Source organism: Camponotus floridanus, unplaced genomic scaffold (assembly GCF_003227725.1).
Source record: "Camponotus floridanus strain SB8 unplaced genomic scaffold, Cflo_v7.5 scaffold8, whole genome shotgun sequence".
In the NCBI taxonomy this organism is placed as follows: Eukaryota; Metazoa; Arthropoda; class Insecta; order Hymenoptera; family Formicidae; genus Camponotus; species Camponotus floridanus.
Window position 1 is genome coordinate 2841042 of NW_020229849.1, and position 13382 is coordinate 2854423.

At 28.3% G+C, this 13382-nt stretch overlaps 4 protein-coding genes across 7 annotated transcripts; 1 reads left to right on the plus strand and 3 right to left on the minus strand.

Annotated features, from left to right (window-relative positions):
- Positions 1-136: 136 nt before the first annotated feature.
- Positions 137-1935, minus strand: LOC105249596 (ribonuclease H1-like). The gene is made up of 4 exons (XM_011255175.3): positions 1759-1935; positions 1235-1288; positions 881-1115; positions 137-629 (listed from the first exon to the last, which is right to left on the minus strand). The coding sequence occupies exons 2-4, from the start codon at positions 1285-1287 to the stop codon at positions 525-527; spliced, it is 393 nt and encodes a 130-aa protein (XP_011253477.1). The 5' UTR covers position 1288; positions 1759-1935; the 3' UTR covers positions 137-524.
- A 1434-nt stretch (positions 1936-3369) lies between these two features.
- On the minus strand, positions 3370-4999 carry LOC105249597 (ribonuclease H1). The gene is made up of 6 exons (XM_011255176.3): positions 4809-4999; positions 4571-4732; positions 4245-4434; positions 4016-4146; positions 3665-3929; positions 3370-3485 (listed from the first exon to the last, which is right to left on the minus strand). The coding sequence occupies exons 1-6, from the start codon at positions 4907-4909 to the stop codon at positions 3396-3398; spliced, it is 939 nt and encodes a 312-aa protein (XP_011253478.1). The 5' UTR covers positions 4910-4999; the 3' UTR covers positions 3370-3395.
- A 14-nt stretch (positions 5000-5013) lies between these two features.
- LOC105249601 (nicotinamidase) lies at positions 5014-11487 on the minus strand. Of its 3 annotated transcripts, XM_025414356.1 has the most exons (7): positions 11184-11487; positions 10884-11124; positions 9336-9671; positions 8474-8707; positions 7738-7982; positions 6587-7152; positions 5014-5035 (listed from the first exon to the last, which is right to left on the minus strand). In XM_025414356.1, exons 1-6 carry the CDS (start codon positions 11315-11317, stop codon positions 6594-6596), a joined length of 1749 nt encoding a protein of 582 aa, XP_025270141.1. In that variant the 5' UTR covers positions 11318-11487; the 3' UTR covers positions 5014-5035; positions 6587-6593. The 3 variants fall into 3 exon arrangements, with proteins under 3 accessions (XP_025270141.1, XP_025270142.1, XP_011253486.1); XM_011255184.3 differs by lacking the exon at positions 5014-5035 and having other exon boundaries at positions 6504-7152; XM_025414357.1 differs by lacking the exons at positions 5014-5035; positions 10884-11124; positions 11184-11487 and having other exon boundaries at positions 6499-7152; positions 8474-8787; positions 9336-9511.
- Positions 10953-13302, plus strand: LOC105249599 (uncharacterized protein C1orf131 homolog). 2 transcript variants are annotated; one of them, XM_025414358.1, is made up of 3 exons: positions 10953-11108; positions 12051-12565; positions 13142-13302. In XM_025414358.1, the coding sequence occupies exon 2, from the start codon at positions 12072-12074 to the stop codon at positions 12555-12557; it is 486 nt and encodes a 161-aa protein (XP_025270143.1). In that variant the 5' UTR covers positions 10953-11108; positions 12051-12071; the 3' UTR covers positions 12558-12565; positions 13142-13302. The 2 variants fall into 2 exon arrangements, with proteins under 2 accessions (XP_025270143.1, XP_019882594.1); XM_020027035.2 differs by lacking the exon at positions 10953-11108 and adding an exon at positions 11657-11747.
- The last annotated feature ends 80 nt before the right edge of the window (positions 13303-13382 follow it).

The window sequence follows — 13382 nt, forward strand, 5'->3', positions numbered from 1 at the left end:
CTAAGAAACAAACTTAATTAAATAAAATTTATTTAATTAAAAACAAAATTTATTTATATATATTTTTATTAAAGAAAAAATTGGTTTTGTATAATTACAAATTATTTATTAAATGAAAAAATGTATATAAATTCAAACATATATTGTGTACGCAATAAGTTGATATTTTCTGCAATGAGATTACTCAAACATACGCTTTCACATATAAAACTCGCATATAAATGTAAAACTTAGTTAACACCTATGTGTAATATCTTGAAAAGAAAAAAAAAAAAAAACATGCTGATAACAATAAACTTGCATACATCTCTATCTCTATAATCATAAATCTGAAACTAACATACTTTAATCGATATCAACTTGTTTGAATTTATAACTCATGCTGACTTTATATTATGAGTATTATTATAAGTTTTTTCTCAATATCTTGTTATATTATTATATCTTGTTATATCATATTATATATCTTGTTATATTATTATATCTTGTTATATCATATTATATATCTTGTTATATTATATCATTTAACTTTCCCAGTAAGTACGTGTACGTTTTTCGACATAATAACCATTGCCATGTCGACCACTTGTATAAGTTCGTTCACGTACAATGACACCGTTTCTTCCTTCCTGTAAATTAAAGAAATTACTTCAATTTAAAAACGATAAGATTTTAAAAGAGAAATAATACTAAAGAATGTCTTTAAAAATACTATAACATTTTATCTGATAGAAAATTTAAAGTATTTTTTTAGAATTGACACATACATATATATACAAGAAATAAAAGTATTTTTAATGAAATTGTTTCACAAAATTATTGAAGTAAAATATATTTAGAAAATATTTCTCTGCATTCAAGAGTTTCTTCTTATTTATACCATGTAATCAGTTCGTTTGTAAGCTCTAGCTTCTTGATAATTATCTCTTTTTGCAATTTGATTGTCACTTCTACAAGCTATGGCTTTATTATTAGATTTATATGCATCATTAACATAGTTGTTTCCATTCGAAGATGAAGAACGTTGGTCAACAAAATCCCAAGCTTGATCTGGTGTATCAAATTTTTTAAAATCGCAATGAGAATATCTATGAACTTGTTCTTTACAGTCCTCCCTTGTAACAAAGAAATTTGTATTTATTTTCAATTTAATATATTAGTTTATATATCTATTAGTCTAATAAGCAGTTTATAGTTATAGAGTACAATAATTTAGTACAATGATTTTTTTTACCAATTATCATAAACTCCAGTGTTACGACCATTAGCTACGCCGTAGTAGGGCATTCTATTGAAAAAATATAAACATAAGAACTTTAACTTTAATTTTGATCATATTATATCTGTTATTATTATTCATTATTAACATTTCTTCTAATTTTTTCCTAATAAATTTCATTCTAAATGGAATCAAAAGTTTTCTGTTAAGCCTTTGCTTTTTTAACTTATTTTTTACTTATAACATAATACTTATTTTGAACGAATACATTTCAAAATCTTGAAGGAAAAAAAAACCGTTAAAAATAGACACGTTGATCGAGCATTATTATATTGATTAATATTTAAAATAATTAATATTTTGCAATTTAACTATATTTACTAACATATAATTAGTATTAATTATAAAATATATAAAAGATGTTCGTCTAAAAACTGACAAAGCTTCAGAATTGCAATGAATCCAGATTAAATCAGAAAATTTTTAAGATTAATTTTCGTTTCTTTTAGCGAATTTAAGATGTTCGTTGCAAAACTTACTTTTTTTTTAAAATATTAGTATTTATCGCTTAGGTTAATGATAAAAGCGTCGGTCTTCTGTGAGTTTAAACAAAGGAATCTTCGCACCAAAATGGCGTTTTTCTTTTTTAATTTTGCGAAGTATCTCGATCTAGACAATGATCTGGAATGTGCTGAAAGTCACGCATGATTATAGACACATGTATCATATGTTCTTTTTGTACTATCGATTGCGTCATTCGATTAAATTTTGAATCCTGTGATTCCCTTCGTATTCGTCACGTGACCAATGAATCTTACGGCATTTTCAAATGATACGAGTTAATTGCTCTGAGGTAGGTTACTAAATGTTATTGACCAATCACAGCCATTCTTTTGAAGAATGTAACCATGACAGTCTTTGGAGAAATGATCAATGATTGGTCAATTCCATCCTATCATTAGAGAAAGAGATAATCATATCGTATGAGGTATCTCTATTCTTTTTGTGATTTTCTGATTGGCTAGGAACTTGGCAGAAAACTCGCTTTGATAAAACTCTTCTCAAAATTATAATTCAAAAAATGTTTCGATTGCTTTTTCTTGAATTTTATCTCGAAACATTTTTTGAAAAGGATTTCACCGAAGTGGATTTTCTGAATAATTGGGAAATCAGGGATAAATATAAAATATAATCTTTCGATAGGACTATTTCTTTTTCAAAGTTGTCCACCCCTACTTTTTGACAGCTGATTCCAGTTTATGTATAAAATTCAACGAAGTTATCTACGCACAATTTCGCGCGGTAAATCCAAAAATCTATGAAAACAGACGAAACTATTCTGTGAAAAATGGCATTTCCGCAATCGCATCAGCAAGAATTGATCGAATTGGCTGAAATAACGGGGATCTCGGCGGTTCCTGGCGTTTTCCGGTGAGATAACCCTTCAGAGTTTAAGACTTCCTTCAACTCTTTCATGCGATTTTACCTATTATAATTTTTCTTTCAGCATCATATTGGAATTGTTGGCGTTGCAAGTGTCTCCGGAAGATATTTACATTCTTCTTAAGCAAATTTCGACAAGATCATCGAGCCAACAGACAATAAACGAGGGTGCGCATATTTCCACCGAAAAATAGCACTTTGTATATTAAAGAGTTGCTAACTTTAGCAATAAATATTTTTCTTATATGTGCCATGAGAAAGAATCTATTTACGTAGCATAGATCTATTAGTAATTTGCAGTGTAAGAGATTTATAATTGTAATTAAATAAGCATTTGTGTCTCTAATTATTTATCTTCGTTTGACAAGAAATGATATTACATACATTAAATTTAGTAATGAATATCTTAAATTTTAGAATTAGAATTATAATCTATTTATGTATATAAAAGTATATAATATAGCATCTCTATATGTAGTCTATAATTAAACAATTTTTTTGCAACATTTCATTAAGTTTTTATTTCTTAAGCAATTTACTTCTCTATCAAAACAAACCCCTTATATATATTTGATTAAATTCATAAATTAACATCTAAGTCCGTATAATATTCTTTATAGACGTTTTGTTAATATATACAAAAATAAAATATAATACAAATGTCATTTTCTCTTATATATAGGGGAATATTCTAATGTGAAATAGGATTTTTTTTTATATGTATCTTTATTGTTTAATCTGACTTATACAGCAAGCAGCCCTCTTTTGCCAGCTTGTCTGCCATTTCGTTACCATAAATTCCTATATGTCCATTCACATGATTCTAGAAAAAAAAATTGTTTAATTTTATCATGCGTTATTTATTTGTTTAAAAATTGTTAAATTTTATTGTGTAATATTTTTATTAAAGTGAAGTATATTTATTAATTGAACCTTTATTTTATATGTAGATTATTAAATTTTAATTTTATATAATGAAATTTTCAATTAACAATTACTTACCCAAGCAACAGTCAGTGACTCCAATTCTTTTTCCATTTCCAACAATTCTTTTTTATTTATAACTGGCTTGTTTTCTATTGTCTTCCATCCTCTCTTCTTCCAACTTGGCATCCATTGTGTGATGCAGGAGATGACGAATTTCGAATCGGTATTGATCTTAAGCTTTTTTATTCCTGCCTTCTTAGCTTGTCTTGCAGCTACTGTGACAGCTTGGATTTCTGCCATGTTATTGGTGGGTCGTCCCACCACTGGTTGAGATACATTTCTATGGAAATTATAGCTATTGTCTAACTTATCTATTAAATATTAAAAAAATATAAAGAAGAAATAAGAATAAGAAATAAATTATACAATGGATGATTATCTCGAAACCAAACGCCGATGCCAGCTTGTGCATTTTTGTATCCATTGGAACTACATGCGCCATCAGTGAAGACATTTACATAGTCATCTTCATCCACAATAAAATCCTCTTTGCTATCCTGTACAATCCCAAAATTATTAAGTTGTATGTAAAATTCTTATAATACAATTTATTAATTTGTAAATTATATTTTTTATCTGTTAAGGTGCTTCTTACCTGATCAGAGGTTTGAATTGAAGTAAAGTCTGGATTATTTGATAAAATTTTTCTTTTTTTACTTGGTTGTTCACTGGTATTGCTATTTATTGATAAAGTTCTTTTTGAATACGATGATAATGATTTTGTCTGAGCCACTGTGGCTTGTTTGCCTCCAAGTGAAAACATTTGTTTTGGTAGAACTTTTGATCTACAAATAAGATATATATATATATATATATATATATATATATATATATATAAATAATATTGTTTTGTAATGCAAGTTTTATTAATTTTATATTTTTTCTTGCTTTATAGTAAGAACAATTATTATTGACATTTACTCTATAGGTTTAACGATTTTCGACGAGACAAGATTCTTGGTCAAACTTGTTCCAGCAGCAGAAGAGGAACGTTCTTTTATAAAGTTTTTAGCCTCATTTTCCGTAGCAAATTTTTTATATATGGATCCAGGGAATTTAAGAACCTGAGTACTACATTCATCCCTTTTGAAAATAAAAAAATCTTGTATTTAATTAACTTTCGCCAATAATTTAGCCTTGAGTTATATAGTTTTATTACCATGTAGCATAAATTCCAGGTTTTCGACCTTTGGCAACTGCATAGTAAGGCATTCTATTAAAGAAATATAGCCTTGTTACAAATATGAAAGGCAATTTCATCAATAAATTTACTCAATTAGATAGATGATCTTTCTTCTGAGAGTCATACACTTTTGTTATTTAATATATAACAGTTTCACTTTAATATCAATATTAATATTTAGGCATTATCTTCAAAATTTCCTGCTAAAAAAATTAAGAAATCTTTTAATAAGAGATCTATAGATCTATTATATCTTATGTATACATTGTAAATATATATCATATACAATTATTTGAGAATAAGAAATAAATATGTCCTCCACAAAATAAATAATTACATAATAAATTTTAATAATTATTATATAATTATAAATAATAAAATAAGCAAATAAGTATGTAACAAGTATCTTTTTAAACTATTATATAATAATTATAAAAATAATAGAAAAAATATAATCCCACAATATAATTTATGTAATATTAATTTATATAATATATAAAATTATGTACACTTCTCAATTTATTTATTTTCAATTATATTATTTCATATGTTAGATGTGTCCCAAGATGTGACTATCATTATGTATGCATTATTATAATTTTAAAATAAAATTGCAATGAAATTACCAGTGAGAGGTTATATTATGAAATTTAATATATAAAGTATTTTACAAAATATTTATCAAGACTCAATTCTATTTCGATTTGATTACATACAAATTTATAGTCCAGTGATATTTGCACAAAATAACAGAGTGTATAATTCAATTTTTCTCTCTACACAGAACAGCTGTTAATGTAAACAGCTGTAAAGTTAGGTAAGCATAGTTAAGACTAGGTGCGATGTGTAACATGCGCTTTTAGATGTTCATGTGAATTTATTTCAAATTTTATAAAAGTTATTTTGTGTGTAGGTCTTCGTGTAATTTATAATAAATTTTATAAAAGATATTTTATGCATAAATCTTTTATTTAATTAAAAATTTATTTTACGATTGATAGAAATTATAAAAGCAGTAAGACGAAATCATTCTTATTCTTATATTTCTTCTCTTTCTTTTCAAATGATATTTTAGTTAAATTTGATTAAAATTACAATAATTTAAACTTGTGCATTTTAATATATAGTGCATTTAAGGATTTTAATTTTTATTTTCAATCTTTTTGTTATATAACACAATAAAGAATATTATGGAAACTTTGTTATATATTTATTTCTAATAACAATATATGTATGTACATACATACGCATATAGCTAAATCTATAATTATCGCTAATACAAAAAATATATTTATTTATCTTTCAATAAATACTTTTTAATAGATTAATATATATATAGTTTAGATCAATATTTTCTCTTTTTCTATTTGAGCCATTAAAATGTTCGAATCGAATAAGTATAATATTATACTTCACTAAAGAGCTGAAAAAATTTAAATGCTAGTATCACTAATTAAAATCTTAAATCTAACATGTATATGCTCTTATCTTTTATCGCTTTTAAAGAAATCTTTCTAAAGACAAATTTAAATGCTTACATCTTCCTAGACACATTTAATACTTATCTACTTTAACGTTCAATAAGAAAAAATATATTCATTATAATTTATTTTTACATATTTCTCTCTTCATTTACTTTTTAATTTTTTGCTATTTTAAAGCACTGAGAAATATATTTTGAAATAAGATGTATCTATGATTTTTTATATTAGTGTCTACCAATGTAAAGCTTTTAGATTTATAGAACTATTTACTCTAGAATTATTCATCATCGAATCTCAATTTATGCTTAATTTCCAGAGCGAGCTTGTAGCCTAGTTCTGGTCGTCGATCTCTTCCCTCCATCATCGCCTTCACTTGGCTGGAATTCACTATTACGCCATTGCTGGCTATCACTGTGGCTTTGGTTTTCTCGATGTCGACGAGATCTACGCCGCGACTACAATCATCGATAAGTATAGTGCGGTAACCACTGGTAAGCGCATCAACTGCTGTAGCACCCACGCATACGTCATAGGCAAGCCCACAGATGTAAATGTCAGTCGCGCCCTTTTCTTGCAGTTGCGATGACAGTGTGGTCTCGGTTAGCTTCTTATTGTCCCAAAATACTGAATACGAATCCACTTCTGGGTTAGTGCCCTTGTAGATCTTGATCGCATTGTTGACAATCTTCAAGTCCTTGTGAAGCTCGGCGCCCCACGAGTCCTGCACGCAATGACGCGGCCACAAACGTTGCTTTAATAACGGCGGCCCCTGAAATGTCACCGTGTCGTACACCCGCGCTGCTTCCTTCGAGATATTGCTGCTGATATCCACTTCCCTTATAATACAAATGGAAATCGAATGTTTCAGATAAAATTTATAGAGAAAGAATAAAGTTTATAATCTTAAATGTGTTAACTAAGATCATTTTTTAAAGTGATAGAGATCAATCTATTTCTTTTAAATCACTCTAAATATTAACTACTTTAATTTTTTTATACAAATCGATTCGCAATATTTGACTTAAAAAGTTATAGGAGTAGGATGACTGAAAGTTGAATAACTTACGAGATAATTCATATTTCAATTTGACGTAATTTTATATAAACTACGAGAAATATCTCATAAAATATTCATTTTTATAGATTATCTTGTCTCAGTATTTTTATGCAAAAAATAATGAAGGAGGAATTAATTAAAATTTATCTCTTGATTTTTTCCAAAGATGCAAAGTTTCAAGTGTCTTTTTGATCCAAAATTTATGTTAGTAAATAATAATTTTGATATATTTTTAAATATATCAAATTATTATATAATATTTGTATATTTAACAAAAAAGTGTTTTTAAATAGAATTTAAAAGAAATCAATCTAAAGACAGTATTAATTGTTATATTACAATTTCTGTTGCCTTTTGCGACTACCTGAGGTGCAAATTATCGATAAAAGACACGTGATCCACGGGATGCCAGTCCAGAGAGTAAAATACCGCGTCGAATGGCACGGTTTCTAGCAATCGATTAATCGGTTCGATCACTTCCGATCCGTCATGCTGTGCAGCGCAATGCTTTATATTTAGAGAACCCGTTATAAAGTCATTTTGTACGTCTACGATTAAAAAAGCGCTCTTGGGGCGCGTGCATACTTTGATCCATCGATTCCAGCAAACCTATAATAGAAAAATAAATCAGTAAGAAAGCAGTACAACATATAACAAGTATTAATATAAAGTTAAAGAGAAAAAAAATTAATAATCTCGAATTTTAACTAAGAATATTTTTCATGTCAGGGTCATGTGAATATGAGCTTAGTTTGTTTTTTAATGGAACTACCCTAATCTTTTTACACAAATCATTTTTTAAAATCATATGTTGACCAACTTATTTTTTTCTTTTAAATAGGTTGATATTTACATGATTTTGAAATGGAATTACTCTAATTTTTTTATACAAATCAATTTCTTGTAATATTTGGCATAAAAAGTTGTAAGAATAGGATGTCCAAAAGTTGAGCAGTTTGCAAGATATTTCATAGTTTATATAAAATTAATATATATATATATATATATATATATATATTTTTTTTTTTTTTTTAATAATTTTTAAAATATTATCTGAAACAAATAATAAGATCGATATATTTCGTTGCATCCTTACATACCTCGAATTCTTCCTTATCGATCATGCCGTCGTCTTTGAAATCAAATATCGAGTACACCTCGCGCAGCTGCTCTTCCTCGAGGCCATAGATCTTTCCGCGATCATTTCGAAATAACGCGCGGCATATGAGATCGAACTCTGAGATGGATAGCAATCCGTCGCCGTCTTTATCGAAGGCATTGAAACATGCGTCCATGTCTCTCAGCTCTACTTGCTGACTACTTGTTTCCAGGCTCTATTTGTTTAATCAATACTCAGATTAGCGTTTCTCCGTGATTACCTTTTACACCTGAGGCCACTTGGTCAAATCTATATCTATTGATGAAAAATACTGCAGTATCTTATATATAATTCTTTTCGATATTGCTGCAATGTGTTATAATTTGGTCTGACACATTTAATTTTCTCAGAAAAAAATGGGAGGTTGATATGATATGTCCTACAAATATCGTCCTTGTTATTATGTAATTATTAAAAGTGCCAATACTACATATACAATATTACATACAAAATTCTCTTTTATTTCCCATATTTTACATTTCGGAATTATAACTGAAAAAAATCACTATTTTTATCACATTTAATTTTCTTCTAGGGATTTATATTTATTATCATGATATCTATAATCTTTATTATCTCTTTATTTCAGTGATAACACCGAATTGGATTTATTAGATTGTTATAATAGATCGCGCAAGTCTTTGATGCGTCATTAACGATACATCGACCATCGCTTCAGGTTGCAAAAGTTCTTGCACTTTATACTTGGTGGATTCTTCATAAGCATACGTTACGGAAGTGTCAGACAATTGCATGTTACACTGCGCCAAAATCAAAATACAGTTACGCAATCGCGCACACACCTCACGATTTTCCAGCGGGATTCTCGACAGATCCTCGGTGAAGCCGCCCTCGGATTTATCGACATTCTGAATGTTCGCGCCGATCCATACATAGCCATTGTAACCGAGTATTAGAGTCGCACCATTTTCCAGATTATGATAATGCGTTTTCTTGCGTTGAATGAGCATCGGTGGTACTTTCAGCATTATTCCCTGTGATAGTTTGCCATATTTCAACACTCGCGTGTGCAAGGAGAGGGAACTATCAGCAAAAATTGACTGCACCTCTGCGCAAATTAAATCTCCTTCCTGTAGGTACCTACGCATTGTCTGTTCATCTTCTGCAGATCTTCTTCTCTGTAAAAATTAAGAACACTTTATATAATATATATATAATATAAAACTATTACATAATATTACATACATTTAATATTTTTCCAACAAAATTGAAATATCTAATTTCAAAATGACACTATTTTGTTATTTTTGAATTTTTACTAATGAAATTAGGTATAATATATCAAAAATATATTCCACTATTTAATAATAAAATTAAACAAAATTTTTTCACTTTACACAATTATACAAAGAGTAGCAGCATGTCACATTCAAACTATTTTTTAATACATTACAAGAGACTTGTTTTTGAAGAAAGAAAAAAAAGATAAATATCCAAGATAAAAATAGATTAAAAATATTGACTTGCTGTTTAAACATCAATAAAGGCAGGTGTAAAATGCCAAAGAAAATCAATTTTTAATATTTTTAAAAAGAAAAAAAAAAGATTACTAAACTCATTAACTTTTCATACTATTATTAGAGTAGACTGAATCTTTAATTTCAAAATCTTAAAAAGGATTATTTTCATACATTTTCCCATAAATGTTTTATAATAAAAAGAAAAATAGATCTTAATATACAATCTTTACCAATATATAATCTTAGAATCTATATATATGTATATACCAGGTGAGTTAGTTAAAGTATTACAGACTTATATCTCAGAAACGAAGTATTTTATAGAAAAATGTTCAGACAAAAGTTATTTGACTCGAAGGAGGATATAAGCTGATGTCATTGATTTGACTTTGAATAATTGTTTGAAGATCACATAAAGATCACTTTTAATTTTTTAAACAGAATCCCCTATTTTTTATTACTCATTCTTATAGCTTATCTTGACAGCTTTCCAAAACACTATAATAAAGTATTTTTTCATTAAGTACTTTTCAAATTGAGGCTTGAAATAATTTCTTAATTTTACATAACATAAAACATCTAATAACTTAATGAAAAAATATTTTATTATAGTGTTTTAAAAAGCTCTCGAGATAAGTTATAAAAATAAGCAATAAAGAATAGGGGGTTCCATTTAAAAAATTAAAGGTGATCTTCATGTGACCTTCAAACAATTATCAGAGGTCAAACCAATGGCATCATCTTATGTCCCACTTCGAGTCAAACAACTTTTGTTTGAAACATTTTTCTCTAAAACGCTTCGTTTCCGAGATATAACACTTTAACTGACTCACCCGGTATAATCTTAGAATTCATATATATAATTTTTACCAATTCACCACCAGGTAGATTAACGCTGGATAACAGCAGAACAGCATCGAGCTTGGAATTTACATCGACCTTCCAACGTTTTTGTTGCACCTCTGTTATTCTACCCACGATGAGATCCCCGATCTCGCCATTATAGCGCGCTTTCAGTGGCCTGATGGATATAAGTTTGTTTACCTTCTCCAGAACTCCAGCGACCGAAGCGCGCAACGTCTTCTCCTCATCAACGTAAGTTCCGTGACCTCTGAAGACAATTATATTAGATTAACAATCGAATTTTCTCGTAAACGAAAAGTAATCTACCTGAGGAAATCCGGTTGACTGGATATCTCCTCGCCGGGTGTGTAGAGTCGCGGTTGGATGCCCTCGTTTGTTATTAAGTTAAAATCCACTCTGTTTACCGCTAGACGAACTTCAATAGGCGGATATTGTGACATCGCGATAGAAAATTCAGCAAGATTCGATTTTCGTAATCTCCCCTGTCTCTCAAGAACGTGTCGCACGTTTGAAATTAAATCAATTTGTATTTTTTCCTTTTTTTCGTTGAGGTTATGTAACCGTGCTTAAACACGCGGAACACGCGCGAAATAAACGGCAGTCATGTTAAAATTAGTCATTGACTGTACAAAAAGCTAGAAAGCTAGGCTTGTTTTAAAAAAGAAACTGCGTTCAAAAATTCGGATAATGTAGTTGATGAACCAATCAGGGCAAAAGGAATAAAATTCCTTTAATCCGATTGGTCAATCAAGTGCTTCAAAAAATCTGACTCTTTTCGACCTCAATCAGAGACGAGTAGATGTTCGAACGCAATCTTTATTGGAGCAGTCTTGAAAGGAAAGTGTCAATATTTTGTGTGTAATTATGATTGTAAGTTGATATAAGTTAGAATTCCATAATTATTGATAATGCCAACTTTTACTTTTTTAAAGATATGTTTAAAATGTTTTTTTAAATATATTTTATGACCTCTTTTAAGACTACTATTTTTAGGTTATAATATTCTTCTAACTTATTTCTTATTAATTGAAGCTGATTTTCTCTAATAATATGTATTTTTTAAATAATATATTTTCTCTAATAATACATTTTATATATTTTTTAAAATAATATATATATCTTTAATAATATATATTTTTATATTTTTAATAATATATATTTTTATAATTGAAGAAAAGAGATTAAACAAGAAAGATGGAGGACTTTGTACCAACGCGTGGATCCCAAATTAAGAAAAATGCAACAAGCAATTATATTTCTGTAAATTACGAAGCTCCAAAGAGAAAGCTAAAACCTAAAGATAAGGAAGAGAAGAATTCTGAAATAAAGCAAACGCCTGCTGAACTGAAGGAGCAACAAGAAAAGGAGATGAAAAGGCTGCGATATGACATTATTAAATTTGGTATGTCTGGATTCGAGAAACCAAAGGCAAAAAGAGCAAAGGTCGAACTTGCCATCAGTTTAGGCGCGAAACCTCCTAAGAATAAAAGAACAAATTATAAAACATTAAAGAAGAGTCGAATGATAGAGAAAGAACGGAACAAAAAAGAAAAATATACATCTGGACTTGCAAGCAGTTTACTCAAACCTAAATCTAAAAAAGTGCAAAAGAAAGATAGTGGTATTTTAAGCATTTATGGAAAGGTACCAAAAGATACCTTGTCCAAACGGAAGAACTGAATTTATTGGTAAATATTTTAAACATCTCTTGAAAATTGACCAAAATTATTCAAATTTAAATAAAGTATCTTGTAAAAAAGATAATTAGAAGACTAAAAACTTGATTTGTAATTATCGAAACTATCCTTTGTTAAAATTAGATGCTTTATTTAAATTAATTTGTATTTTTATTTAAATTAATTCTTGAAAAATATATATTAGTAAAAATTAAATAATATATATTGAAACTTTTTGGGAGTTAAAAATGATATGTAACAATTTAAGTAATATTTTTAAAAAATATGGGAAAGGAAAAGAAGGATGTATAAAGAAAAAGAGAAGTCAATTTGTAACTGTAAACATTTAAAATATTTTCTGTTGATTCATTGCTGTCTTGTTACAACATCAACTATCTATTATCTAACAATAACATTTTTTCTGCATGTTGTACTATGTACGAAGAATAACAAGTAATAAAATAATATATATTTTTATATAATATATATTTTTTTTATGAATTTGTTTTTTTTTTGGGCCAGCCTTGAGCTTTGTAATATAGGATATATAATGCTCTTGTCTGTATTTAAAATAGGATTATTATTCAGGTGTATACAGTTCACGCAATGCCATAATGGAATGATTCGGCATCCTAGAGAACTGTACATTGATTTGGAGAATTGTACCTCTCGAAATCAGTCGAAGGCAACCGCCGTCGGAGCCACTTCTAGTAACATCTGCAGAAAAGCGTTGACACCTTCTGCAATCAGAAAACAGACACGAGTATTCAATAAGAAATTTAAAAGCATGCAGAAGAATAAAACAGATGTTTCAAATATTAAATTTTAA